Source organism: Phycodurus eques, chromosome 2, assembly GCF_024500275.1.
Source record: "Phycodurus eques isolate BA_2022a chromosome 2, UOR_Pequ_1.1, whole genome shotgun sequence".
Lineage (NCBI taxonomy): Eukaryota > Metazoa > Chordata > Actinopteri > Syngnathiformes > Syngnathidae > Phycodurus > Phycodurus eques.
Window position 1 is genome coordinate 767,615 of NC_084526.1, and position 25,801 is coordinate 793,415.

Here is a 25,801-nt window from a genome sequence, read left to right on the forward strand (position 1 = left end):
GTCTGTGTGGTGTATGTGAGAGGACATTCACTCCTGGGTCCAAGTTAATGTTATTGTCTGTGAAGTCTCGCTTGTCATGTCATGTTAATTGTTTGTTTTGTGTTTAATGTTTGTGTCGTCTTAATTAAAAGCAGAAATGGAACACTACTGAGCTGGCTGACAGGAGTAGTGAAGGATGTGATCACGTGAAAGAGACTATTGACCTTTAGTTACCAACGACCGTGTGACTGACGAGAGAATACGGTCTACAGACTGTTGAATGACTGATTTGTTGAAATAACATTATTTTACAGGACGCCCAGGAGGATGGAGCTTGATAGTGTATTGCATGATGTTGGTGTGCTGACTTAACGCTGATTTTATGTGATTCTTGGTTTATTGACATTAACACTTTTGTGAGACAAATTAACAATTGGTTGGGGAATAATATCAATGTTGGGTGACAATTGCCGACTTCTCCCTTCTCAGGAGTATGTATACAGGAATTATGTAGTCCATCCCTTTGGCACGGGTATCTTTTGCAGAGTTGTGATTAATTTATATAAGGGTTAGTTTGCAGGTCTGGTCAAGGGCCTCTCCGACGGAAGGAGACGGCCTGCTGGTTTGTGTATGGGGTTGTGTGTGGATACTATGTTTTGGTGTTAAATTAGTCATTTAACAAAGGGGGAAATATGTACATCGTGTATGTCTGGTCAAAGAAGGTTATAATCATGACTCTGGTGATCTCCCTGATTATAATTACAGGAATCTATTTTGGAATGCCTTCAATACAAGGAGAAAGAGTAACAAAGAGGGCCGTGAAGCCAACAGGGGCCCTAGAATTACACATTGGGGGAAAAGACGGACATGGGGGAGCTGGCCCGTATCCGGTGAACCATAGGGTCAAAGCGAACCAGCAGGTGGATTTGTGTTACAATTGGAAGCAAGTGATTATCCACTCGAAACCGGGATACTGGGAGCCGACGAAGAATAGAAATTGGCAGTGGAAGGACAAGATCAAATTGGAAAGAGGTAGTATGCACTCAGTAACCCCGAGGGACCGACACCCCGTATTGTTGACCTTGTATGATATAACTAGCACCCCGTGGAGAGAGTGGGGCAAACCAGTAGCGACCTTTACAGTCTTGACCTTGGGTATAGATGTCTCAGGGGCTGATCCACTAGGACAGATTATTATTAATTGGATACGACCTACAAAAAGTTCATCTAGTCCGATAATGAGAAGATTTGCTAAAGTACCAGCTTCCAAAAAATGAGGATACAGTGGTTTTTCGAACCTCTAAAGTGACGGGATATGAATAATAATGACTTGGTCAAAGGAGCGGTAAACAGTCATGTGGTACAAAAGGCGAAGGGACGGGCGGCAGGAATTAATCTCGGTAATTATTGGTTTAAGGAAATGACTATGGAAGGTAGGGACGCAGTTAAAATCTATCAAAAAGACTGTCTTGTTTGTGCTACGATGAATAACCTCAATTGAATTGTAAACCCTGTGGTCCAGGAAAATTATACTGCTGCAACTAAGTTCAAATTGACCTGCGCCTACCAGCTGATGACTAATGACAACCTGGAGGGTGAGTGCCAGCACTGGGATCCGGTTTATCCTCTGACTAAGGTGAAAGGTGCTCCCCTCTATGATGTCAATATGGTCCCTTCCCTTCCCTGTATCACACAAAATAAGAGTAAGGTAACTTTGGGCCCAAATAACAAACTTTCCCGATCAATGGGCCACCTAGATCCACAGTTTTGTAATTTCACGCTTTTCATTGATTATTATGATGCGGCCCGATTCAGTAAGATGAGGTCTGATTTGTGGTGGATGTGTGGAGATGGTCTGTTGTGGGACTTCCTGCCCGGGGAATGGACAGGCACTTGTGCATTGGTCTCTATGATAGCTCCCACAGTGATTAAGCCCCTTTCTGAGCAGGAAATCACTCAAATGGCGGATTTCAGGCGGCACGGTGGCCGACTGGTCAGAGCGTCAGCCTCACAGTTCTGAGGAACCAGGTTCAATCCCCGGCCCCGCCTGTGTGGAGTTTGCATGTCCTCCCCGTGCCTGCGTGGGTTTTCTCCGGGCACTCTGGTTTCCTCCCACATCCCAAAAACATGCATTAATTGGAGACTCTAAATTGCCCGTAGGCATGACTGTGAGTGCGAATGGTTGTTTGTTTCTATGTGCCCTGCGATTGGCTGGCAACCAGTTCAGCGTGTACCCCGCCTCCTGCCTGATGACAGCTGGGATAGGCTCCAGCACGCCCGCGACCCTAGTGAGGAGAAGCGGCTCAGAAAATGGATGGATGGATGGATGGCGGATTTCACATGGGAGCGTGACTGGTGGGGTAGCTTGAACCGTTTCCGCCGTATGGTCAGTGGCTTCAACGTTGGCGGAAATGCTTGGGAAGAAGGTGAGGACCCCACCTACCTGGATGCCATTGGAATTCCCAGAGGTGTCCCGGATGAGTATAAAGTTCGCTGCCAAATTTCCCCAGGTCTTGAGAGTATTTTTATATGGCTAACTCCGAATAAAAATGTTGATTTCATAAATTACCACCATTACCAAATTCAAAGATTGGTGAATTTCACCTCCCAACTAGCGGAGGGCATCCATGAGCAACTATCAGCTACATCTCTCATGGCATTCCAAAATAGGTTGGTCCTTGATAGTATGTTAGCGGAAGAAGGGGGTGCCTGCTCTCGAATTAAAGGACATTGTTGTACAATTATACCCAATAACACGGCGCCGAACGGAAAGATCACCAGAGCCATGAAAGGTTTGCAAGCCATGTCTGTGAAACTTAAATCAATGTCTGGCGTGGAGGACAACCCATTCTAGAGCCTGCTTAATAGGATGTTTGGTAAATGGAGAGGTCTCATACTGACTTTGGCAACTACCATCATAATTGTCATGGCTGTTCTTGCTATTTGTGGATGTTGTATTATCCCTTGTCTCAGGAACCTGGTTCTCAGAATTGTCCTCAAGGCCTTTGTGGGTAAGGACTCCTACGGCCAATATCAGCTGCTGTCCCTGGACGAGGACAGGGTGGCCATGGAATCGCTCGCTCCATTGAACGATACCGGTGTATCCTCTCTTTAAATTGTTTAGTTTTGCTGTGCTTAGAATAGAATATTGAGTATTGTAGTGAAAAGGTTAGTAGGTATAGGGGTTGTTGATCTGATTATCAGAAGATCAACTTGGGGGATTGAAGGGAATATAGAATACTTTATATTCTAATATGTAATTCTAACTAGTTTGGAAGAGATTGTGTATTGGAGTATAGGAAGGAGTATATTGCAGGAAGGCCCCCATCGGGGGGTATTTGGAGACAGATGTCAAGGAAGAAAGGAACTGCGGGGAGCCACTATAAACATTGAATGCAGGAGACATCTGCAGGCGGCATCTGGAGCCAGATCAGATAGTCATCATTCGGCCGAACAACGATGACGTCAGATTACGGACCAATCAGACGACAGCGATTCCACACTGGCCTGTTTGAAACATTGTATAAGTCTGGGGTAGAGTCAGATAGTTTTTGTTCGACTACTGTATCTGCTAAGGATAAGATAGGGTAGTTACGAACCCAGAGCTCTGCAAAATGTATAGACTCCTCTGTCAGGAATAAATTGGTGGTTTTTTATACATTGTTGTGAACGAAGTTCTTTCACGAAAACGAGCACGCTTGGAACCACGGAGGTTAGGAGATTTTAAAACACAGGTTCCTTCACTTGGATTGCTTAAATAGAGCTCCACCTATTAAATACATGACTGTTGTTTAGTATCATATCAGGTATATTTTGTGGGGTCTTGCGTGTATGCATGAAAACTTTCTTGTCATTGCAGTTTACAATTACCAATGCCCGAAAGCACACAGGGTTGCTGATTTTATAAATTGTATATAAATTAAAATTTCTTGCAATCCTTTTGGTGGGTTATCAGTGATCTTTTCTTTACATCTCTTTTCACAATATTGTGATAATGATAATTTTCATTATAGTAGCAAAGAGTAAGAGTGCATGTTGCTTGCATAGTCGTTTATTGAAACTGCAGTATGTATTTGGTGGGTTATCAGTGGTCTTTTCTTTACATTTCTTTTAGCAATATTGTGATAATCATGATAATTTTGGTCATGATAATTGCAGTGTGAAATTGCCATAACATTTCAGATCTATATATGATTATTAATGAGACCCATAAGCTTTTGTGATGGAGACTAAAAGCTGGGAAATTTTTGAGAAGCAACAGAGGATGAAACACTCATAAATTAAATAATTTGACACATAATTTGATACAAACATGAGTACATGATAGACAAATAAGAGGTGCGAATCTGACTAAAAGCAGAAAATTAGCTGATGTCAACCGCCTCAACGTCTCTCAGTATTATCATGAGATCAATGATCTGTGCCCTCACTGGCATCATGCATGCAACACTGTTCCCAGGCTACATGCATACATAACCCCACCACTTCACGTCCTCCTGCTGTGTGTGTGGAGCGTCATCCAGCTGCCTGCTAAGAAGCTTGATGAATGCAGGGTCATCATCAGGCTACTGCTCTAAACACACGCGATGGTTGTCACCTCTAAAGGGTGGCAAAAAGATAGGGTGGTACACTTCAGGCTTCACTCTTCAAATAATTGATGTAGATGAATGTGCAGCAGAAAATTTGGAGGGGGAGGATTAGGACCTAATATAAAGGGTTATTATTATGTGCAATTCAAAAGCCTTTACCAATTTTTCCCACACAGATTATTTGCTGCTTGGTGCCAATGAAACATTACAGTGTGTTGATTTTTTTAAGGTTATTATTAATAAGCACTCCTTCATTATCATGATCAAGTGGAACATTGAATGGGTGTATAGAACCCTGATTCGGCCATTCTGAAGAGCCATCAGAGGACTCCATGATCATCAAATGGTTTAAATTTTTAAACCATTTGATGGTTTAAAAATTCCACTAAGTAGAATATTTAGTCGTGTTTCATACCAGTCGCTCATCTGCTGAAAGATTCCTGAAGAGCCCCATTGCCTCTCTGATGATGTCCATCTCCTCCAGGTCAGGGTGGTCCACTATGATGTTCTTCCTGTTCTCTTCCAACCACACCTCGAAGCCCGTTTTTGATCTGATGGTCAACAAAATTCTCAAATGAGAACACGATATTCTCCCGATTGTACTTAGAGCATTGCTGCACCACAAAGCATTCTGACTAATTTACCGGAAAAGCACCGAAACACACGAGAAATCACTGCTTATATCTAGGCAGGGCACCGAGTCATGAAACCTCTTAGCCAATGCAGCTAAACAATATAAAAATCTCCTAGCCTCACATATGCGACCATTCTCGAGCCCTGATACCATATGCACTTGTAATCTGTAATGTATCTTTAGGAGAGAAAAAAAATTAAGTCGGTCTCTTACTTCTCAAAGTATCAGAAGTAGGGCTGGGCATCGATTGGAACTGGGACTAACGTTCCGGTTCTCCTGGAATCGTTCAAATTTAAAAATGTTGGTTCCCAGTTTCAATGCCTAGTCTGCTGACCCCGAAGAAGTGGCGAAAGCCAACGAAGAAGCGTCGAAAACCGACGTAGAAGAACATGTACGAAGATGTGCTTGTGCCTAACGGCAGCGGCAAACAAAAGTGTGTCTTTGTTAAAATTAATGACCAGACGCCTCAGTGCAATACTTGGAAAAATATTATATTGTGCAAAGGAGGCTTTCAACGATCTGTAGCGTCCTCAGCCTACACCGCGCGGAGCTTCAGTTAAGTCCAGACATGCAAACACCAAAGGCATGAAAAAGGTGACAAAACAAAAAAAAACACACATTGGGGGGTTCTGGGGGGGATCCCCCGGGTCCCCGTACAGAATTTCTTTTTTTAAACATAAATTAAGGAATCTGGAAGACTGAAGAGTACAAGAGAAAATAAAGAAACTTTCTTCACACAGAAAAACATTTATTTATACCGCTCAAGTACATGTTGATGTACACATTTAAGTCCCAAATTAAATTTGCTGAATTTCTTTTGCTTTTTTGTTTTGGCCTCCAACTTGAGCCAGGCCCATCTTCACCTGCACCTGATGCCTGCTTAAAGCTGTGCCGCATGAATAGCATCCTCCTCTTTAAGCACTCTCATTCTGGAAAAGAATTGACTAAAATCATTGTCTGTTTCACTTCATTTTTCACTTTTACAAACTGCAAAGGCTAATCCCAAATGCATCCTCCAGGAAAATATTAAGTACAATATTTTTCTGTTTTTAATTGGCCATTTCTGAAACTGAAGTTAGTCCATTCTGTATTGTGACAATCCTTAACATCGCTACGTCGCTTAATACGTTTAACATTAACATCCGTAAATTCATTAGATAATTGTAGCCGACTTTCCTAATTAATACAAGATGTACGAGCAGATCAACTCTTGTCGTCGATGTTACATGTGCTTCGTGGTTCTGCTGTAGCAATAGAGGATGTCCGCTCCAGAGGTAGGAAGAGTAGCCAAATATCAAGTAAGAGTACTGTTACTTGACAATGATGTGTCTCAAGTAAAAGGAAAAGGTAGTCCTCAAAAAAATTACTTAAGGGTAAAAAGTACCCAGTGAAATTATTACTCAAGTATTGAGTAAATAGTGAGTAACTTCTGATTTTTTTTTAAACCACAGCATGAACATCAATAAAAAAAAATTAAAATAAAATAATTACAAAATAGAATGTGAATGTGCAAATTCTGATGTTGCTGTGTGTGTGTGTGTATGCACAGTCAAAACTATAAAAACATCTGCAATTTACTACACGGTGTTTTCTCAAGTCATAAGTGAGCTGAAATATCCTCGTTTTGGCAGACAGTGCCAGACAAATACTACAATACATGAAAACTGCTGCTTTTGTTCATCGAAATGTAAAGACGAATAGCGCGCCGTTGCCTTCATGGTAACGACGACCTTCCCAACATGGCTGCCATGTACGCACGACAATCAACGGGCTAGGCTTATCTAGCGTGAAAAGCCCAATGGAAGACTTTGGGTGAGGTCATGTGACTTTCTTGTGTCGTTTGATTGGTGAACTAGACTTACCGTATTTTGCACGAACATAAGGCACACTTAAAAGTCTTAAATTTTCTCCAAAATGGACGGGGTGCCTTATAATGTGGTGCGCCTGATGTGTGCACCGAGTTCCAAAATCTGTAAATGTTGTTGTGTGACTTCAATGAGCGCTCCGCTTGACTGAGTGGGAGCATTTCCTCCAGAGACGCTGCTTATATAGAGGAAAGGCGGGCGTGACTGAATACAGCATGCGGACGTAAAGGGGGAAGGTTGCGCGTGAAGGAGGACGCTAAAGGCACGCCCCCATCGTATATAGTGGAGGTATGTGCATTGTGCAAAACAACATCGGTTTGGCTAAGGACCCCCGAAAATGGCACCTACGAAGAGACACGCTTACAAAGCACAGTTTAAACTGCAAGCTGTCAGTTATGCGGAGGAACATGGGGAATCGAGCAGCCGCGAGAGAATTCAAGATCAACGAATCCATGGTTCGCAAGGGGAGGAAGCAGGAAAACGAGCTTTGCCAAGTCAAGTAGACGAAGCTGAGTTTCCAAGGAAATAAGGCGAGGTGGCCTGAGTTGGAAGACCAACTCGAGCAATGGATTAATGAGCAAAGAACAGCTGGGAGTAGCGTCTCTACAGTCACCATTCGACTGAGGGCAATAACGCTTGCAGAAGAAATGAAAATTTAACATTTTCAAGGAGGTCCCTCTTGGTGCTTTCGTTTTATGAAACGGCTCCATTTATCCATCCGGGCAAGGACTACCAAGGTGCAGCAACTTCCGGTGGATTACAAGGAAAAGCTGGCCATCTTCCGCTCCTACTGCAGTAAAAAGATTCCCGACAAACACATCCAGCCCAATCACATCACCAACATGGACGAGGTGCCGCTCACTTTCGACATCCCGGTGAACCACACTGTAGAGAAGAAGGGGACCACTACGGTAGCGATACGCACAACGGAGCACAAGAAGTCGGCTTTTACTGTTGTGCTTGGTTGCCATGGTAATGCACAGAAACTGCCACCGATGGTGATTTTTAAGAAGAAGACGCTGCCAAAAGAAAGGGTTAGGGTTGGATAACGCAGCCAACATGGGACTGCACTGCATCCTGGAACATCTGGACGGCGCAGGGACCTATGCAAGGATCCTGTTTGTGGACTTCAGCTGTGTTCAACACCACCATCCCTGAACTTCTCCAGCGCAATGTCTCGCCTAACATCTGCCAGTGGATTTACAGCTTTCTGACGGACAGGACACAGCAGGTGAGGCTGGGGGACACCCACACATCCACATGCACCATCAGCAACGGGGCCCCCCAAGGATGTGTCCTCTCTCTGCTGCTCTCCTCGCTCTACACGAACAACTACACCTCAAGGCACCCTGTTGTCAAACTCCTGAAGTTTGCAGACGACACCACAGTTATCGGACTCATCAACGATGGTGATGGGACTGTGTATCGACAAGAGGTGGGGCGCCTAGAGCTTTGGTGCGGCCAATACAACCTGGAGCTGAAAACGCTCAAGACAGTAGAGATGATCGTGGACTTCAGGAAACATCCATCGCCACAGCTGCCCTGTGTCAACTGTCGAAACCAAGCTCATGGGAATTACAGTTCCTCAGGACCTGAAGTGACAGACCAACATCAACTCAAAAAGGCCCAGCAGAGGTTGTACTTCCTACGGCTTCTGAGGTAGCACGCCCTACCACGGGAGCTGTTGAGGCAGTTCTACACAGCAGTCATTGAATCGGTTCTGTTTGGTGCTACCACAAAGAAGAACAAAATCAGATTGCAATGGAAGGCTGCCGAAAAAAAAAAGATCGGTACCCACCTACGCACTTGAGGACTTGCACGCTGCCAGGACTAAAACAAGGGCATGCAAAATCCTCCTGGACCATCAACATCCTGGTCACCCCCTATTCCAGCTACTTCCCCCAGGTAGGTGCTATCGAACAATGCAAACTTAAACCAGCAGACATTCCAACAACGTCTTCCCTCTTGCCATTAACTTCTTAAACAGTTAACTTACAATTTCATTACAACATGCTGCCAATTTTGCACATCTCTGTTGGGAATCTTCTCCATTTGTACCCTCACTGTTTTATGATGCTGCACGATTTGTACACAGTTATTGACGACTACCAGCCACTCGTGTTTGAGAATTCTCTGCACCATTTCCATAATCGTCACTGTACCAGATCATTTGTCACTTTAAACTGCTCTAAATTGCATAAGGACTGCATCATTTGCACAACTGCCATTACATCAGTATCATACTGTTGCTTGCAAATACTCACTTCTGTCCTGAGTCTAGCCTCCACTACTCTTTCCCATAACATCATTGTGTGGCTCATCAACTTTATTCCTCTATAGTTCCCACAGCTCTGCAAAAATGGGCAAAGGCACACTTTTATTCCATTCCTCTGGCATCTTCTCACCCGCTAGAATTCCGTTGAACAAGGTGGTCAAAAACTCCACATCCACCTCTCCTCGATGCTTCCATAAGTCCACAGGAATGTCATCAGTGCCTTTCCATTTCTCATCCTCTTTAATGCCTCTAACTTCCCCCTTACTAATCATTGCCACTTCCTGGTCCACCACACTGGCCTCTTCTACTGTTCCTTCTCTCTCATTTTCCTCATTCATCAACTCCTCAAAGTATTCTTTCCATCTGTCCAGCACACTACTGGCACCAGTCAACACATCCATCTCTATCCTTAAACACCCTAACCTGCTGCAGATCCTTCCCATGTCTATCCCTCTGTCTCGCCAACCTGTAGAGATCCGTTTCTCCTTCTTTAGTGTCCAACCTGGCATACATGTCATCAAATGCCTCTTGTTTGGCCTTTGCCACCTTTACCTTTGCTCTACGTCGCATCTCAATGTATTACTTTCTCCTCTCCTCAGTCCTTTCAGTGTCCCACTTCTTCTTAGCTAACCTTTTTCCTTGTATGATTTCCTGTACTGTGAGGTTCCACCACCAAGTCTCTCCTTTCCTGCCAGAAGATACACCAAGTACTCTCCTGCCTGTTTCTCTGATCACCTTGGCTGTAGTGGTCCAGTCTTCTTGAAGCTCCTCCTGTCCACAGAGAGCCTGTCTCAGCTCTTCTCAAAAAGCCGCACAACACTCTTCCTTTATCAGCTTCCACCACATGGTTCTTTAGATGAACGCTCATATTTGTTTGGCAAGGTTTTAAGCCGGATGCCCTTCCTGACGCAACCCTCTGCATTTATCAGGGTTTGGGACCAGCCTACATTTTGCACTTGCTTGTGCCCCCCCATAGGGCATCCTAGAGTGGCTCCAACTACCAGAAACAAATTCCTTGTGTGTCTTGGAACATACTTGACCAATAAAGCTGATTCAGATTTTTAAAACCTGCCTCCAACAGAGAGTTGGGGAGTCTCATCTGAGGCACATATGAGAGAGGTGAGAGTCAGAGTGGCCTTGCCAGCGGAATGTGGTACTTTAAAAAGTAAATATATATATAAATATATAATATATATATATATAAATATATATAATATAAATATTTTATATATATATATATATAAATATATATATATAATATATATAAATATAAATATTTTATATATATATATATATATATATATATATATATACGTAGAATACTTCTCGATATCTGGGTTTGCATTATACTCCAGAGCGTATCGTACACAAGAAATTACGGGATATCACATTGTTCTATGGGCATCATCCTCTTCTGCATTTACAATGACTGAGACAGAGAGAAAGCTTTTTGTGCAACGTGACTGTTTTCAAAATAAGCTGTTGTATTTCTTCAGTAAAAACACAGGATGGGATACTCCCAACTTCTAACCTCTTAGCTTCGGAGTTGTCTGCTAGTGAGGGAGCAGTTGAGAGATCTGCTTGCTTGCGTTGATCATCTATGGCCTCAATATTTTCCTGAGTCTTCTTTATGACTGCCTTTGCATTACACATCTGCAGGAGAGTGGACTGAGCCTAGATGGCAAAATCAGACCAAAAATGATACAGTTGTAAAACAGTTCAATTATTTCTACTGTTTTGTCTTATGTAACTATAACATCCAATATGAAAATTTAAATAAAATGTTTGTGCCATATGGCACGGATATTTTGCGGGGTCAAAAACGTGCTGTGTGGCTGGTTCTTATAGAACCTGTGCCTCCAGTTTCACATCGTTGTCATAAGTAACTACTCCTATAAGGAGCTTAGAAAAAATAATAGTACCTTTGTCTTTGCTCGAGGGGGGAGTGGTTTGAGGACAGGGGTTTTGTTTGACTTCTTTACAGATGCACTTAGTGGCGCAGACTTCCTGCTAGACGTCATGTTGTCAAGGATGTTTGCCACTCGAGGCTGACAAGACACAGGAGAGGACTTCCACGAACCGAGAACCTGCATGCATCCCGTCCAAACCTTTAAGCTGATTAACATACAAAACCTTTTATTTGTTTGAAATATCTCCAGAACTCACCTTGAAAGGGTTGGAACGTCCACCTTTGCTAGCTGAAGAAAGAAAATAAATAAATAAATAAAATACACCTAAGGTGAGTCATGCAAATATGAAATTATTGTAGCTCAACATTATTTTGCAGCGCAATTATGCTCCAATATTCCGAATCACACTGATGCTATGGAGGGGAAGGTTGGTTGAACTACCTGTTAGTTTTCAGACACATTGCCGTTAATTCTTCCATCCATACACCCTTGGGCTTGATTTACTAAGATCCCAAATAGCAGGTGTTAAATTGCATGTTCACTCACTCTAACAGATTGTGCGCACTGTTGGCAACCGGTGTCGAGGTGGATTGAGACGGCCATTTAGGTAGCTCTGATGGCTTCCACCATGGAAAATTTTGGAGATTCAAACTTCATTTTGCGCTTCCGCAAAATGAAGTTTGAAGTGATGGAATTGGAAGTGTTGGTGGAAGACAAACAAGCGAACAGGCGAAACTAACATTTTTTGCTTCTTTTATTTTGAAAACGTTTACATGGGCGTAAAAGATCTGCTATCTGTGGGGCCACTCATTTTGCTTGTGACTCCCCCTGCAACAACAAACGCAGTCCTGGTTATGATATCACAGCAATGTTTTTCAGACGCAAAACCTGCCATCACAATTCATCTCAGGTTGGAGAAATGACATTTTCCATGCGAAATTAATGTAGTTGCATAAACTCCTCCCAGAACGTGCAAAATTAACTGTGCAACAATTTTGCCTGTTTGGCTGACACAGTTCTGTGCAAGTAGATAAGCTTCTACATCTGTTTGTATGAGCAATCGAGTTAACACCAGTTTTGGCATGCACAAACCTTAAGTAAATCTGGCTCTTTGACTGGATAGACCAGGGTGGGGCATCTGGCGGCCTGTGGGCTGCATGGCCCCTCAATTAATTTTGGGGAAAAAACAAATTTAAAAAAAAATGTTTTTTTTGGGGGGGTGTATACAGAGAAATTTTAAACATGGGGTAGAGGAAAAATGTGGCCAGCCCCCACACTCGGCGTGGCCCCTAGATTTATTCGAGGACAAAATAAATAAATAAATAAAAGTTTCCCTTAATTTTGGGGGCGAAATTTTAGACGCGGTAAACGTGACCAGCGCCTACACTTGGAGTGGCCCCTAAATTAATTAACAAAAAAATGTGTTTCCTCTACCATAACAGAGCAGTTTAAAGTTGTAATTCTATCATTCACCACTAGATGGCAGACATCACTTACTATATCGCGTCAGAGCTTCTCCATCAGAGAAGAAGAGTGGTGGCACCATGATAAAAATCAACAAGAAGAGAGAGTAATGACGCAATGGCGAAAAGCTGATCCAGAAAATCATGTGGTCCGATGGTAGCGCTGACAAAAAGTTGTGGCCCCCGCCATCATTTAAGTTGCCCATCCCTGCCCTCCACCAAATGCCCAAATTGATCCACACGGAGAATTTTTTTTTAAAATAGTGTCACTTGAACCATAAACCCAGTATTGGCGTAATACAGGTGGGCTACATCTGAACTGTCAATCAAAGGGCTGACAAAACAACCATTCATATTCACATTCAAAACTACTGTATGTGCAATAATCCTAACATGTTTTTGGAGTACTGAAGAGAAATGCCGTTGGTTGTCTTGGGAAACACTAACCACGTGTCAGTGAACTGCCTTTTTACAATTCTTATTTGCTCATATTTACATTTGGATCATTTCAAAACTAAACATACAGACTTTTTAATGAGGCATATCTTACAGAGCGGGGCTGCTTGCTTTAAAGGCGATCCTGGAACTTTGGCAAACAGGTTTAGACCTGCAGGGTCACACACACGCCATATGTGTATGGTATTCATTAGAGGCTCTAAGAAGAACGCGTACACAGAGTTCAGGGCGGACTTACGTTTTGGGGCTTCTATTCCATCTTGAGACTCCATTTCCTGTTGGTCCTCTTCCTCTTCAAGCTCTTGGCCTGGCTCGTCCTCCAGTGTCTGTCTGCGGTGATGTTTTTCTTTGCCCTCAGTGTGGTCATAACTGTCCATATATGAATGTGAATTAAATCAGGGAAGTTTAATACAGATATCTATACAGAAATACTGTAGGGCGTGACTGCAGTGTTGTGACTTTAGCAGTTTAATCTTTCACTAGAAATGTCATATCACTTCATATTTTAGCATTACCCCGATGAAGTACGCCTGATGTCACAGTGCTCCATCTCCTCCTCCTGTTCATTATGAATCTGACCAGCTTTTTCCAGCGCAATCTCACTGAGCCGTTGTGCGAGAGCCATGCGTCTTGACCTTGAAGCGTATCGAATGGCCAGCGTCACCACGTTTTGAGTCATTAGTTCCGCCAACTCAACGCAGCGAAACTCTCTTTCCAGCTTACATGACAACTGCAGGAATCAAAATTGAAGTGACTAGGCAGGATGAAAGACAATTATAGCACAGAAAAAGAAGTGATCAAACTTTTTATACTGACTGCAAACATCTTCATCAGCAGCTCCTGCTGTTCTTTCTGCGACTGACTTTGTCCCACCTCATCTATTTCATAGCCGCTAGAGGATAGGAAGCTGTAGTGGTTGTGGAAGAGCACTGAACGCCAGAACTGTTCCTAGAATATTACCAATTAAATGAGTTTAATGTCTACAGTGCATCCGAAAAGTATTCACAGCACTTCACCTTTTATGTCTCAGCCACATTCCAAAATGGAATACATTTTTCCCCCTCAGAATTCTACACACAACACCCCATAATGGCTGACTTTTTTTTCGGAAATTTTTGCAAATGTATTAAGTATTTTAAAAAATTAAGAAATCACATGTACGTAAATATTCAGAGCCTTTGCCACGAAGCTGAAAATTGAGCTCAAGTGCATCATGTTTCCACTGATCATCCTTGAGAGGTTCCTACAGCTTAACTGGAGTCCACCTGTGGTAAATTCAGTTGACTGGACATGATTTGGAAAGGCACACACCTGTCTATAAAAGGTACCACAGGTGACAGTGCATCTCAGAGCACAAACCAAGCATGAAGTAAAAGGAATTGTCTGTACACCTCTGAGACAGGATGGCCTCGAGGCACAAATCTGCAAAGGTATAGAAATATTTCTGCTACTTTGAAGGTTCCAACGAGCACAGTGGCTTCCATCATTCGTAAATATAAATTCCGAACCACCAGGACTCTTCCTAGAGTTGGCCGCTCGTCGAAACACAGCAATTGGGGGAGAAGGGCCTTTTTTCAGGGAGGTGACCAAGTACCCGATGGTCACTCTGTCAGAGCTCCAGTGGTCCGCTGTGGAGAGAGAAAACCTTCCTGAAGGACAACCATCTCTGCAGCACTCCACCAATCAGGCTTGTATGGTAGAGTGGCCATACGGATGCCACTCCCCTAAGGCACATGGCAGCCTCCCTGCAGTTTGCCAAATGGCACCTGAAAGACTCAGACTATGAGAAAGAAAATTCTCTGGTCTCACGAGACAAAGATTGAACGCTTTGGCGTAAATGCTAGGTGTCATGTTTGGAAGAAACCAGTCACCACTCACCACCTGAACACCACCATCCCTACAGTGAAGCATGGTGGTGGCATAATGTGGGGATGTTTTTCAGCGGTAGGAACTGGGAGACTAGCTAGGATTGAGGGAAAGATGAATGCAGCAATGTACAGAGACATCCGGGATGAAAACCTGCTTCAGAGAGCTCAGGACCTCAGACTGGGTTGAAGCTTAATCTTTCAACAGGACAACGACCCTAGGCAGAGAGCTAAGACAACGAAGGAGTGGATTCAGGACAACTCTGTATGTCCTCGAGTGGCCCAGACTTGAATCCGATCAAACAATCTGAAAATAGCTGTGCACCTGGCTGCAGACAACAGAGTAAAACACAGCAAAATAGAAGCTAATTCATACACAAACTGTACAATGTGATATACTGTAGTAACAAATTAAAATATTAAAAATTGTACATTACATCAGAGCACATGGTGAATAAAAGGTCCATAAACGGCACATGACCGGATAATCTCTAAAGCTTGAGTACTTGCATGAAGAAAAATGTAATCGCCTGAATGCTAAGACTTTAGAAAAAATAAATTATTTTTCCTTAAATATATAAATAAATGTAGAAGCCTGCAGATGACTATAGATGCGATTCTCAAATTTGTAGTGGAACTGTGTAAGGTTTCAGACTCATGTCCCGATTGTATTTTCCTGCTAAGCAATCACATCTATAGTCATCCGCAAGCTTCTGTTGCACAATCTATTTAGGTAAGTCATCTAAATAAAATAGAATAAATATATTATTTATTGAAATGTAGCTTTATACTGTATAATAAAACTCCTTAGCTCAAAGAATGTCTGCAGCCAGGTTGGCATTGCAAATGTGAATCAGTTCTCAATTGCCCGACCTGGATATAGGTTTCAAAGGTAACAAAAATATTTGAAATAAGATAATGAAAGCTTGAAATACTAGCATTTTTTAGATCCAGTAGTTGTCAGTAATGAGCAACATCAGCCTCATTTGCTTAAGATACCCTGAACTAATTAGTGCGATGGAAACACAAATCACTTGGGTCACAGGAACCTTTTGCTACCAGGAACTCAAAGTTTCTGGGTTGGTTGGTGGAAAAGCCCCTAAATTAAAAAAAGCCTTAAGGCTGTAATTACTGCCAAGGGGCATCAACGAAGTATTGAGCCTGGGCTTTGAATACTTATGTACATTGATATCTTAGTTTTGTATTTTTAATACATTTGCTAAGATCCCCCCTGCATAGAATTTTGAGGGGAAAAAGTATTTATTCCATTTTGGAATGAGGCTGTAACAACAAAATGTGGAAAAAGTGAAATGTTGTGAATACTTTCTGGATGCACTGTAGATCAAATCCAAATCATATTGCGCTTGCTCATCAGAAATGCAGGTCAGACAAAAAAAATAGCTTTGTCTTTTTCAAATATGTGTAATCAATACTGCAACAAAAATACATACACAGAGAGCCAAATGAAAAATCTAAGGCAGCTGGGTTTGATGAAAACAAAAATCTGTCTGGCAAAAGATAGTTTCACATTCCACCCTTCTGCAATCAGTGTGGTTTATCAGCTCATGAAGTTTTTCAATTTGTTGCAATTTCTGTTAAACAAACTAGAGATTAAAAGACAAAATGTGACCAGCTTTGTGAGACATCATATTGGTACGTTTACCTCCATCTGTCCTTTCTCAGTGGTCGTCTGACATAGGGGCAATTTGAATGGCAGGATAGCCACAGCAGGTCTGGGCAGGGTCGGTGGATACCTCGAGCCTTTACATGGTATACACCTTAAAAACAGACCACATTTTGACTAAAGCTGTCAAAATTTAATTGATTAATCGACAACTAATCAATCAAATTAATTGACAGCTATTTTAGTAATCGATTAATCGTTTATAGCCATTGTTTAACTTCAAATTGTCCAACACTTCTGATTTCAGCCTCTCAACAGTAAATATTCACTGATTTCTGTAGTCCTTCTTGAAAGCAGACTGATTATCTTTTGTGTTTATATTTTTATATTTGTAAGATATTTTCAATCATCAGCTTTTACAATGGAAATGTTTACCTATTTTCTGACATATTACGGGCCAAACCAGTTACTGTCTCATACGCCGTTTATGAAAATAATCTTCAAAGTAGTTATGAGATGAATCTTCATTTGCAGCCATAGTATGAAAACCCTGTAGATGATGTGGTGGAACCTGAAGCAGCCTCAGAAGTGTATATCAAATTAGTAGCCCTTCGCATATTTTGTTAGTTTTTTCAAATAATTATTCTGAAGTTAAGCGCTTTATTTGAACACGTAACTCTCTTTTTATTTGCTTGCTCTTATTTTAAAATTCACAGTCCTACTTTTATCTAGTAAATGAGAAAACACACAGTTGTGCTCATGTTTGATTACCCGTGAAGAATTTGTAAGATGGGTACAATTCTTTAAAGAAAATATGAAGGTCCAGGTGAAACACATTTAGTTTTATTTTAATAGGATTCAAATTAAACTGTCAAGCATTTCAGAAAAGCATTATCATCATACAAAACATAACCATAAAGAAATGAATGACGATTGTTGTTCAGTCATTAGTCGTATTTAAAAAAAATAAAATTAATTAATTAATTAATTAATTAATAAATAAATATTTCACAAATTCTGCCAGGGTATGTAAATTTAGGAGCACAACTGTACATAGCAGTCATATGTACCCCTGTCATATTGGAATGAAAGTGTAGGCTACACTTTTTTCATCACCTCTAGGTGGCCGCGGCATATTAGAATGAAAGTGTACACCTTTCTCATAACCTCTAGGTAGCGGTAGCATATTGGAATGAAAGTGTACCGCTTTTTCATAACCTCGAGACGGCAGCATACATTTATAAAATGTGAAAGTGTTTTCCATTTTCCCCTATACCTATGTATAACACGCACTATTGATTTTTTACAATTTCTTTGGGGAAAAAAATGCACGACAAATTACGGTATTATTTTCTTCCATAATCGCTCAGGCCTTGTGTAGCATCCCCTCCCCCTTCTCACTGCACAGGCGACCAAGACCTGCGAAGCAAACCCAAACAAACAGATCATACAGCCAATAGCACTCACTGTAACTAAATTGAAAAATGTACATCTAATCTATTCAAGCGGGATCGGCAATGATTGGCAGATCTCACTCATGGTTTATCGATACCGGAATTGGCAGCATAAAACACTGATCAGAGCACCCCTAAATATACATTGTGTGCAAAACATCAAGACACAAGATCAAGCATCGTTGGAATGTCAGTGCTAAGTAAATATTTTATTTTTTTAATTTATTTATTCTTTTAAGCATTATTGTTAATTTGTGCAATTGCAATCAATGCCTTGATTTCAGTGAGGTTTGTAGTCATTGCCAAAATTGCAATTCTACGAATAATTTCTTAAAGGGGCTTAAATAATACAGTATAAAGACTCTAAATACAAAATAATCACGAAAACAACTTATTATTACATGAAAATAAGGGGCCAGTACAGGTTCTGACAGGGCCACCACAACTTGGCTCATGGTGGCCCAATAGGACCACCACTCAAAAAGGCTTAATGTCGGGCCCTGCATTAATCAGTACCAAAAAAGTAGCTCTTTGGCTATGTCCATACTGCAGGTCAATTCCGATTTTTTTGCCCAATGTGACTTGTATCTGATTTTTTCATGTCAATGTGAACAGTACAATTCCGACTTTTTCATATGGCCAGGCCTCTTTCATATGTGGATATGAATCGGATATGAATGCAATCCGAGTGCAGTATGGAAGCTCACGGGACTCATACGTCAAACGGCGACAGTCACAATTCTTTGAAAAAACAGGAACACCACAAAAAAGCAACGGCGGACGAAGGAGCAGAAAATGGTAGGTGGCGAAAAGAAGATGCTTTAGAACCGATAAATATAAGAAAATGTTGGCTCCGGTTGCACAAACTCCTTGAAATGCGTGCGTCACGACGAGATCTACGGGAGTGGGTAAATTTACACGGCGACTTATATTTGTGCGCATGCACAATGTGACATCCTGGTTTGTGCACATGCGTGTGACTTCACTGACTCGTTCCATCCACAGTAGAAGCCGCATTTGTTTTTAGTAATATGAAGCACTACATAAAAAGATCGGATTTAACAAAAAAAATTAAAAAAATAAAAATCAATCAGAATTGGGCATTATGCCCTGCAGTGTGAACGTAGCCTTAGTTTCAAAAACGCATATAATACATAATACAATTTTATCCGATTATTTTATTTGATTAGTCAATAGACTAATCGATAGAATAATGGATTCTAAAAATATTCGATACCGAATGCCCGAACTTTGACTATATATTGCATTGTACTGGAATTTGGTTGTATACATGCAAACATTTTGTTTTACTCCCAGGCCAGGGAGATAATTTAAATTATGTGACTCACCTGAGTTGTTGAGGGTTCTCATGCACCCCAACTACCCAGTAGTGGTCTGATTTGCTTTTGCACGTTTCTCTGGTATTGCAAACTGGTGTCCAAGTGAAGCCCAAGGAGCGGTTCAGCATTCGCACCACCCCTTCAGAGTCCACGTAACATGGGGTACCTGACAATACACAACCAGAACTTAAAAATATTGCAATGGAAAAAAATAAAGGCATACGGGGTAAACCTTTGCTTATTAACTCTTTTCACTGTGGGATTTTTCACCGTGTGCAATATGGACAACTTTGTGAATAATTTTGTTAACACTGATAATGTTTGGTAGGGATCTTTAAAAATTCAAATGATCAAGAAATTGTATGGGGCGGCACGGTGGCCGACTGGTTAGAGCGTCAGCCTCACAGTTTTGAGGACCCGGGTTCAATCCCCGGCCCCGCCTGTGTGGAGTTTGCATGTTCTCCCCGTGCCTGCGTGGGTTTTCTCCGGGCACTCCGGTTTCCTCCCACATCCCAAAAACATGCATTAATTGGAGACTCTAAATTGCCCGTAGGTGTGACTGTGAGTGCGAATGGTTGTTTGTTTCTATGTGCCCCGCGATTGGCTGGCAACCAGTTCAGGGTGTACCCCGCCTCCTGCCCGATGACAGCTGGGATAGGCTCCAGCACGCCCGCGACCCTAGTGAGGAGAAGCGGCTCAGAAAATTGATGGATGGAAGAAAATGTATGAAGTACCCTCAGCGGTAAATCCGAGCCAGCATAGGTAGGATTTGTGAGAGATTGGGAGAGGTTCGCCATTGATGATTTGCCTCCGTTTTCGACCAAACTGCAGTAGCTGCACGCCCAGTGCCTGCTCCCCATCAAAACTTGTCCCTGATGGTTTTAAATGGGACATATAATCAAATACAGTATATACAGTGGGGCAAAAAGGTATTTAGTCAGCCACGAATTGTGCAATTTCTCCCACTTAAAAAGATGAGAGAGGCTTATAATTTTCATCATAGGTATACCTCACCTATGACCGAACAATTGGTGGCTTGACTAAATACTTTTTTGCCCCACTGTAGTCTGCAGACCTACAGTATATAGTGTTTTCTACTAATGCAGGAGTATTTCAATGACATGTATTACACAGCAGATTTGGCCACAATTCTATCACAAATTCCTTATATCACACATTTCAATTGCAGTGTGGCTAGTGTCATTCATTTAACTGAAATGATGTATACATTCTTAAGAATCATACACGAAGATGCATTTAGTGTAATTTTAATTGTGTGTGTGTGTGTGCGTGTTGGTACCTCTGTGGTACACGATGAGCAACTGCTCTCCGTGTCCCGCCATGCAAACCACAGCTCCCGGCAGACTGAAGATTTCCCTCTGAACTCCTCCGATAGAGAAAAGCCTGACCATGAGTGCGCTGGTGGCGACTGCCGCCCAGCCTTGACCAAGACACAATGCCCTTGCGTCCTCACCCTTAGGCAAGTCAACCATCCACTCCTTGTTGGTGTCCCATGACGAGAAGTGAAGGCAGTGTATTTTACTAAGAAAGCAAAGATGACAATGTTTAAATTGCTATTAAAGCACGTAGACATTTCTTTACACAGTTGTACAACAAATGAGGCAGTGTCTTGTGATAGGGAAGTCTGGCCTTTCCTGCTTGGATTACTACCGCTGAAATCCAGATATGGAGATAGCAAATGGATGGATGGCCTTGTATGTGTGGTGAAAAAAAATAATAATCAAAGAGTACAGCTTTCGTCGAAATCTTGACAGGTCCATGGCCTCTAAGTATGGCTCCCTCGTGCGGTCGTAAAAAAGTATTACGTGACATTATGGCTCACTCGAGTGGTGATAAAACAATAAAACCGGTAAGTTTAAACAATAAAGCTGACACTTCAAATGGTGATAAAGCAATAAAAGTGTCACTTCAAAGGGTTGTAAAGCAATACGAGTATCATGCTAAAAAATCTGGTGCTACAAAGGGCCAGAAAACAAAACCTGTACTTCAAAGAGTCACGCGAGGTAACCACTAGAAAATGCCTGGCCCAATGTCTGGGAAGGGGTAAAGACCATGCCAGGTCATCCCCAGGGCAATTCAGGACAGGAAACAAAGGGGTTGATATCGGGTCAGTGGGAGGAATCTATCATCTTTTAGCAGAAACTATGGCTCCTTTGTGAGGTCAGACGGGGACATGTCGTGTCACGTGGCATAATTAATGCTTTCTTGTAAAATAATAAAATGTGACAGAGTAAGGTCACAAGCGGTCCTCCCCGAACATGTCAGGACAAGTCATGGCAACAAACCTGATTCCTGCTAAAACCTATAAAAACATTTCCAGATATGTGATAAATTATTGTGCCATTGCAACAGTTGAACAGACTATTGTCCCAGACTTTAGGTTTCAAAACTAGTTATCCAGCCTTTTTGTTTTGTATATGTTGTCATATGATAAGTTATATGGTTTCACAGCCATACTGGTCCCTCTGAGGGGGCTGACACTTACAAACCAAGACCTACCAACATTAACTTTAAAGGTACACAGTAGAGAACTAAAATTGGTTTGATGGATCAATGAAGTCAAACAAGTCTGCAATAAGATTATTATACAGGAAGTCCTCGATTTACGAATGAGTTCCGTTCCTACGCTGGCGACGTAACCCGAATTTCCGCGTAAGTCGGATTTCACCGTTAAAGTTGAAATTGACGTCGAAATACGCCCCACGTCCCACGTGATTGTGACAGCAAGCTCAGTGTGTGTGGGCGTGTGCGTCGATGTGTGAGTGAGACGGGACTGTGGAGGCATCGTCCGGCGGGACTGTGAAGGAGGAAGGAGTGCGCGAAGGTGCAAGTGTGTACAGTGGCAAGGGTAGTGACGGCGACCAGGGAAGAGTAGCGATTAGCGGAGGACCCGTTGACGTTGTGCAGAGGAGCTAATAAAGCCATTAAAGCAGCAAATCGGTGCTTCGTGCGTTTATTGTTGCCGCCACCCAGCTCAGCTGTGCAAGGAGAGAAGGGAGTTAACCCCGAGGAGGACAACCTCGGCACTGGAGAAGCCGTCTCCCATGCGTCTCCCGACCACGGTCAGGTGACCGTGGCAGGAAAGGTTAACACTTCATATAAAGAAACTAAAATACATTAAAATAAAAAAATAAGATGCAGTACTTACCATTACTGCTGAGAGTGTGGAAAAAGGAGGGTCGAAAAAGGCAGATACTGCCGGCGCACAAACACTGATAAGCACTATGCACTAGCTAAGCAGGAACCCTATGGTGCTGGGGACAAAATGGCGGACGAGGCACACTAAAAACAGCGTTTACCAAAGAAAATGGGGTGATTTGAAGAAATATATTTTTGTCTTATACTACAGTCAAACAAACAGACTATTTTTACTCTCCAGTTAATGTTTTGAAGTTATTATCCATGCTCAATAATGAAGGGAATGCTTGATATGCATGTTTTTGCCCAATGATCGTGGGACTCTTTAAGGTAAAGTTACACTTACATGAGGACTTGAAGGAGGAGGATGGTGAATGTATACAGCAGAGCTCGCTGTATTACATGCTGCCAAAAATGATCTGGCATGAGAGCTGGGTTCTCAGAGAGAAACTCCGCCCTGTTTCTGAGGAACCACCTATAGCCCAAAGCTGTGGGCGTGAAAAAGGCATTGCTGTTTTTATAACCACACCTTAAGGGACAACGCTACATTATTTCACAGAACGAATATTGATTGTTAAAGCCTTTTTTTCTTTTTGTCCTGTACGGCTATTAGGTCAACCAAAAAGGAGGATCTGTATCCCTTTTATGCCAGAGCAGTTTTATTGTGCCACAGTGGAGTTTTTAAGCTGCCACTGTGGTTCTTTGTATTCTGATGGATTTTTATTGAAAATTTCAGTCGGAACGAACAAAGTTTTAAAGGGGAGTGACAAAGAAGAAAAAAAAAAGGGGGAAAGACTTAAAAGATAACTAAATATTAGGCGAAGGCTACAAAAGACGGACTGCTGTAACAAAGACGAAATTAAATCCTTAGTATAATGACATTAGATTCGGTTGTTTTATGGGGCAGTAGTGCTACATCCTGTGAAGTAATGACAGGACAATGTAAGACAGGACTGGAAAGGACAGAGGTAGTGGACCCGGCTGGACAACTGAAGTATGGTGAGAGTGGCTATGTAAATTCTAAACTTCTATAAAAACACAGTGAAAGTGACGGGATACCCAAGAAGTTTGCATAGGTATGTTATTTATCGCAGAGTGGCCTCACACCAAGCAAAGAAGTCGCAGAAGTATCTGAGTACACATGCAAGTGAATTGACACTATCTTGCATGTACAATAACCTTCAGAAGTGAGCTGTACTTGCTGTGCCTGCACCGCGGGGGCTTAAGATCCGACTCCGCCTCTCAGGTGGCCTACCAGAGACCACCAGCCCCACTGAGGCACCCCAAAACCTGCCCCCCAGAAGAGGCCGCAGGGGCCCAAAGCCTACCCCCAACCCAGCCAACCACCATTGCTTGTTGATTGTTAAAGCTTTGTCACAAACTCATACTCCCTACACTTTTACACCCGTAGAGCATGGTGTGGACTCGTAAGTCGATATCAAGTATCCTCTAACAACTTTGGATCTTTCAACATAAATCATCTTCTGTGGTAAGAGTTATCCAAGCAGATTTTTACAATATTGTCTGATTTTAGAAGTAAAATCAATTGGTTTGTGAAACCAATACAAATCGACCTTAATACATATACATTTACAGTTAATCCAGTTGTATTGTTTTTTTTCTTCCTGCTAACGCCTCTGTTTTTTTCATATTCAGAAAATAGGATGAGACTGAAGATGTTACTTTCTTTTTAGATGTTCAGAAACCAGGAAAAGGCAATGTGTGCTACTTGCTTTGCTAAAAGCTATTAGCCATAATGCACTGAGATCTAACTTTTACAGGATTTTAAACAACAGGCAAAGGTATTTTTCTAATGACATGTTTTTATCAACAAATGTTAGCTTCAACATTGGCCCAATGGTTAAGATCATCGCCTGCCACCGTGGGGGACCTAGGTTCAAGACCCCGACTGGACCATCCGCCAACATCCCCAGTACTCATGGCTTTAGTGTCCTTGAGCAAGACACGGATACCCCGAAATGCTCCCCGGGCACTTCCGCTGCCCCATGCTCCAGTGTGTTCCACTAACATGTGTATGTGTTCACTGTGATGGGTAAAATGCAGAGAACAAATTTTGTGTGCATGCATGTTCATGACAATAAAGGTGATTCTTCTTCAATTGCACTTCATTGCATATTTGTTCTTTTTCTGCTCATAAAGGGGTTAAATACATCTCATTTACAACTAGCCTAACCAGTTAATATTCGCAAAGCATAAAGGACCCGTAACTAAAAAACATTCTGATTGATGTCAAGCTATAAAATATTACAACATTACAAAGATACATAAGGTGTACTTTCACAAAAATGAATACACCTCTGACCAAAACATTATTATTACTACTTCATTTTTATGTACCGTTTTAGTTTCAGTTCTATTGCTGGAGTAACACGTGCACGTTCACGCATTGATTAAGATATAATAAAATAGAAGTTACAAAGCAGTTATACAGTACTCTTGTTTTTTTTTTCAAGTACTGTATGTATTTTGGAGGCCTACTTTTTACTTTAGTCCAGCCTATGTTATTTACTTCACATTATTCTAACACAAACTGGTGTATCAAACATCAATTTAACTCACAAGTCGAGCTTACAACACTGACAGCCCAGTTACAGTACTTATAACTAATCGGTACTGTACACGTTACAATCATGTCTGAACTTTCAGAAAGCCCAAGCCAATATGATAACCTTGAGATATTAGTTCTTCAGCAACCTGAGAAAGGACCTCATCCAAGGCTATGCAGAATCAGTCAAAGGCGCTAGCCTCGAGGTCATCAATGCTAACATAGCGCAACTCAAGAGTGACGCCGAACACAAAACGAAAGATAAGAACCTCGCTCGAATGCTCGGTTGAATGGTTTTAAACTTAGTGTCACAATTAAAATTGAGCGACTTCGAGGATGACCGAACAGAGGTTGAACAGCAGAAACAAGTAAATTTAACGGTATAGCTGACGGAGTGCAAAATTTGGTTTGAGCCTTGCCGAGGCCCACCTCATTGATGTTGAAAACGCAGCGTGACTACGCGGAGGAACGCATTGCTGACCTCACTGCTGCATCCATCACTTCTCAGTTGACACCAGACGACAGTGGCGCGTTAACCCTTGAAAATGGTAAATTTACACGGGCCCTTTCCGTGCACAAGCAAACTTTCGTAGAACAGGAAAGATAATTACAAGCCGTTGCT

The 25,801-nt window shown here is 42.0% G+C and overlaps 1 protein-coding gene across 6 annotated transcripts in view; it reads right to left on the minus strand.

The window, feature by feature from the left end:
* wdhd1 (WD repeat and HMG-box DNA binding protein 1) overlaps positions 1 to 25,801 on the minus strand; it is a 113,500-nt gene that overhangs the window by 25,153 nt on the left and 62,546 nt on the right. For 4 of the 6 annotated variants that reach the window (XM_061704018.1, XM_061704027.1, XM_061704052.1 and 1 more), the window contains 12 exons: positions 20,755 to 20,996; positions 20,189 to 20,326; positions 19,464 to 19,620; positions 16,700 to 16,814; positions 13,988 to 14,119; positions 13,687 to 13,901; positions 13,410 to 13,540; positions 13,266 to 13,322; positions 11,509 to 11,540; positions 11,265 to 11,429; positions 10,874 to 11,016; positions 4,984 to 5,119 (listed from right to left, as the gene is read on the minus strand). In XM_061704018.1, the coding sequence (XP_061560002.1) occupies positions 4,984 to 5,119; positions 10,874 to 11,016; positions 11,265 to 11,429; positions 11,509 to 11,540; positions 13,266 to 13,322; positions 13,410 to 13,540; positions 13,687 to 13,901; positions 13,988 to 14,119; positions 16,700 to 16,814; positions 19,464 to 19,620; positions 20,189 to 20,326; positions 20,755 to 20,996 (1,663 nt within the window). The remainder of the gene's footprint in view (positions 1 to 4,983; positions 5,120 to 10,873; positions 11,017 to 11,264; positions 11,430 to 11,508; positions 11,541 to 13,265; positions 13,323 to 13,409; positions 13,541 to 13,686; positions 13,902 to 13,987; positions 14,120 to 16,699; positions 16,815 to 19,463; positions 19,621 to 20,188; positions 20,327 to 20,754; positions 20,997 to 25,801) is intronic. The other 2 variants (XM_061704044.1, XM_061704035.1) reach the window with 2 other exon arrangements.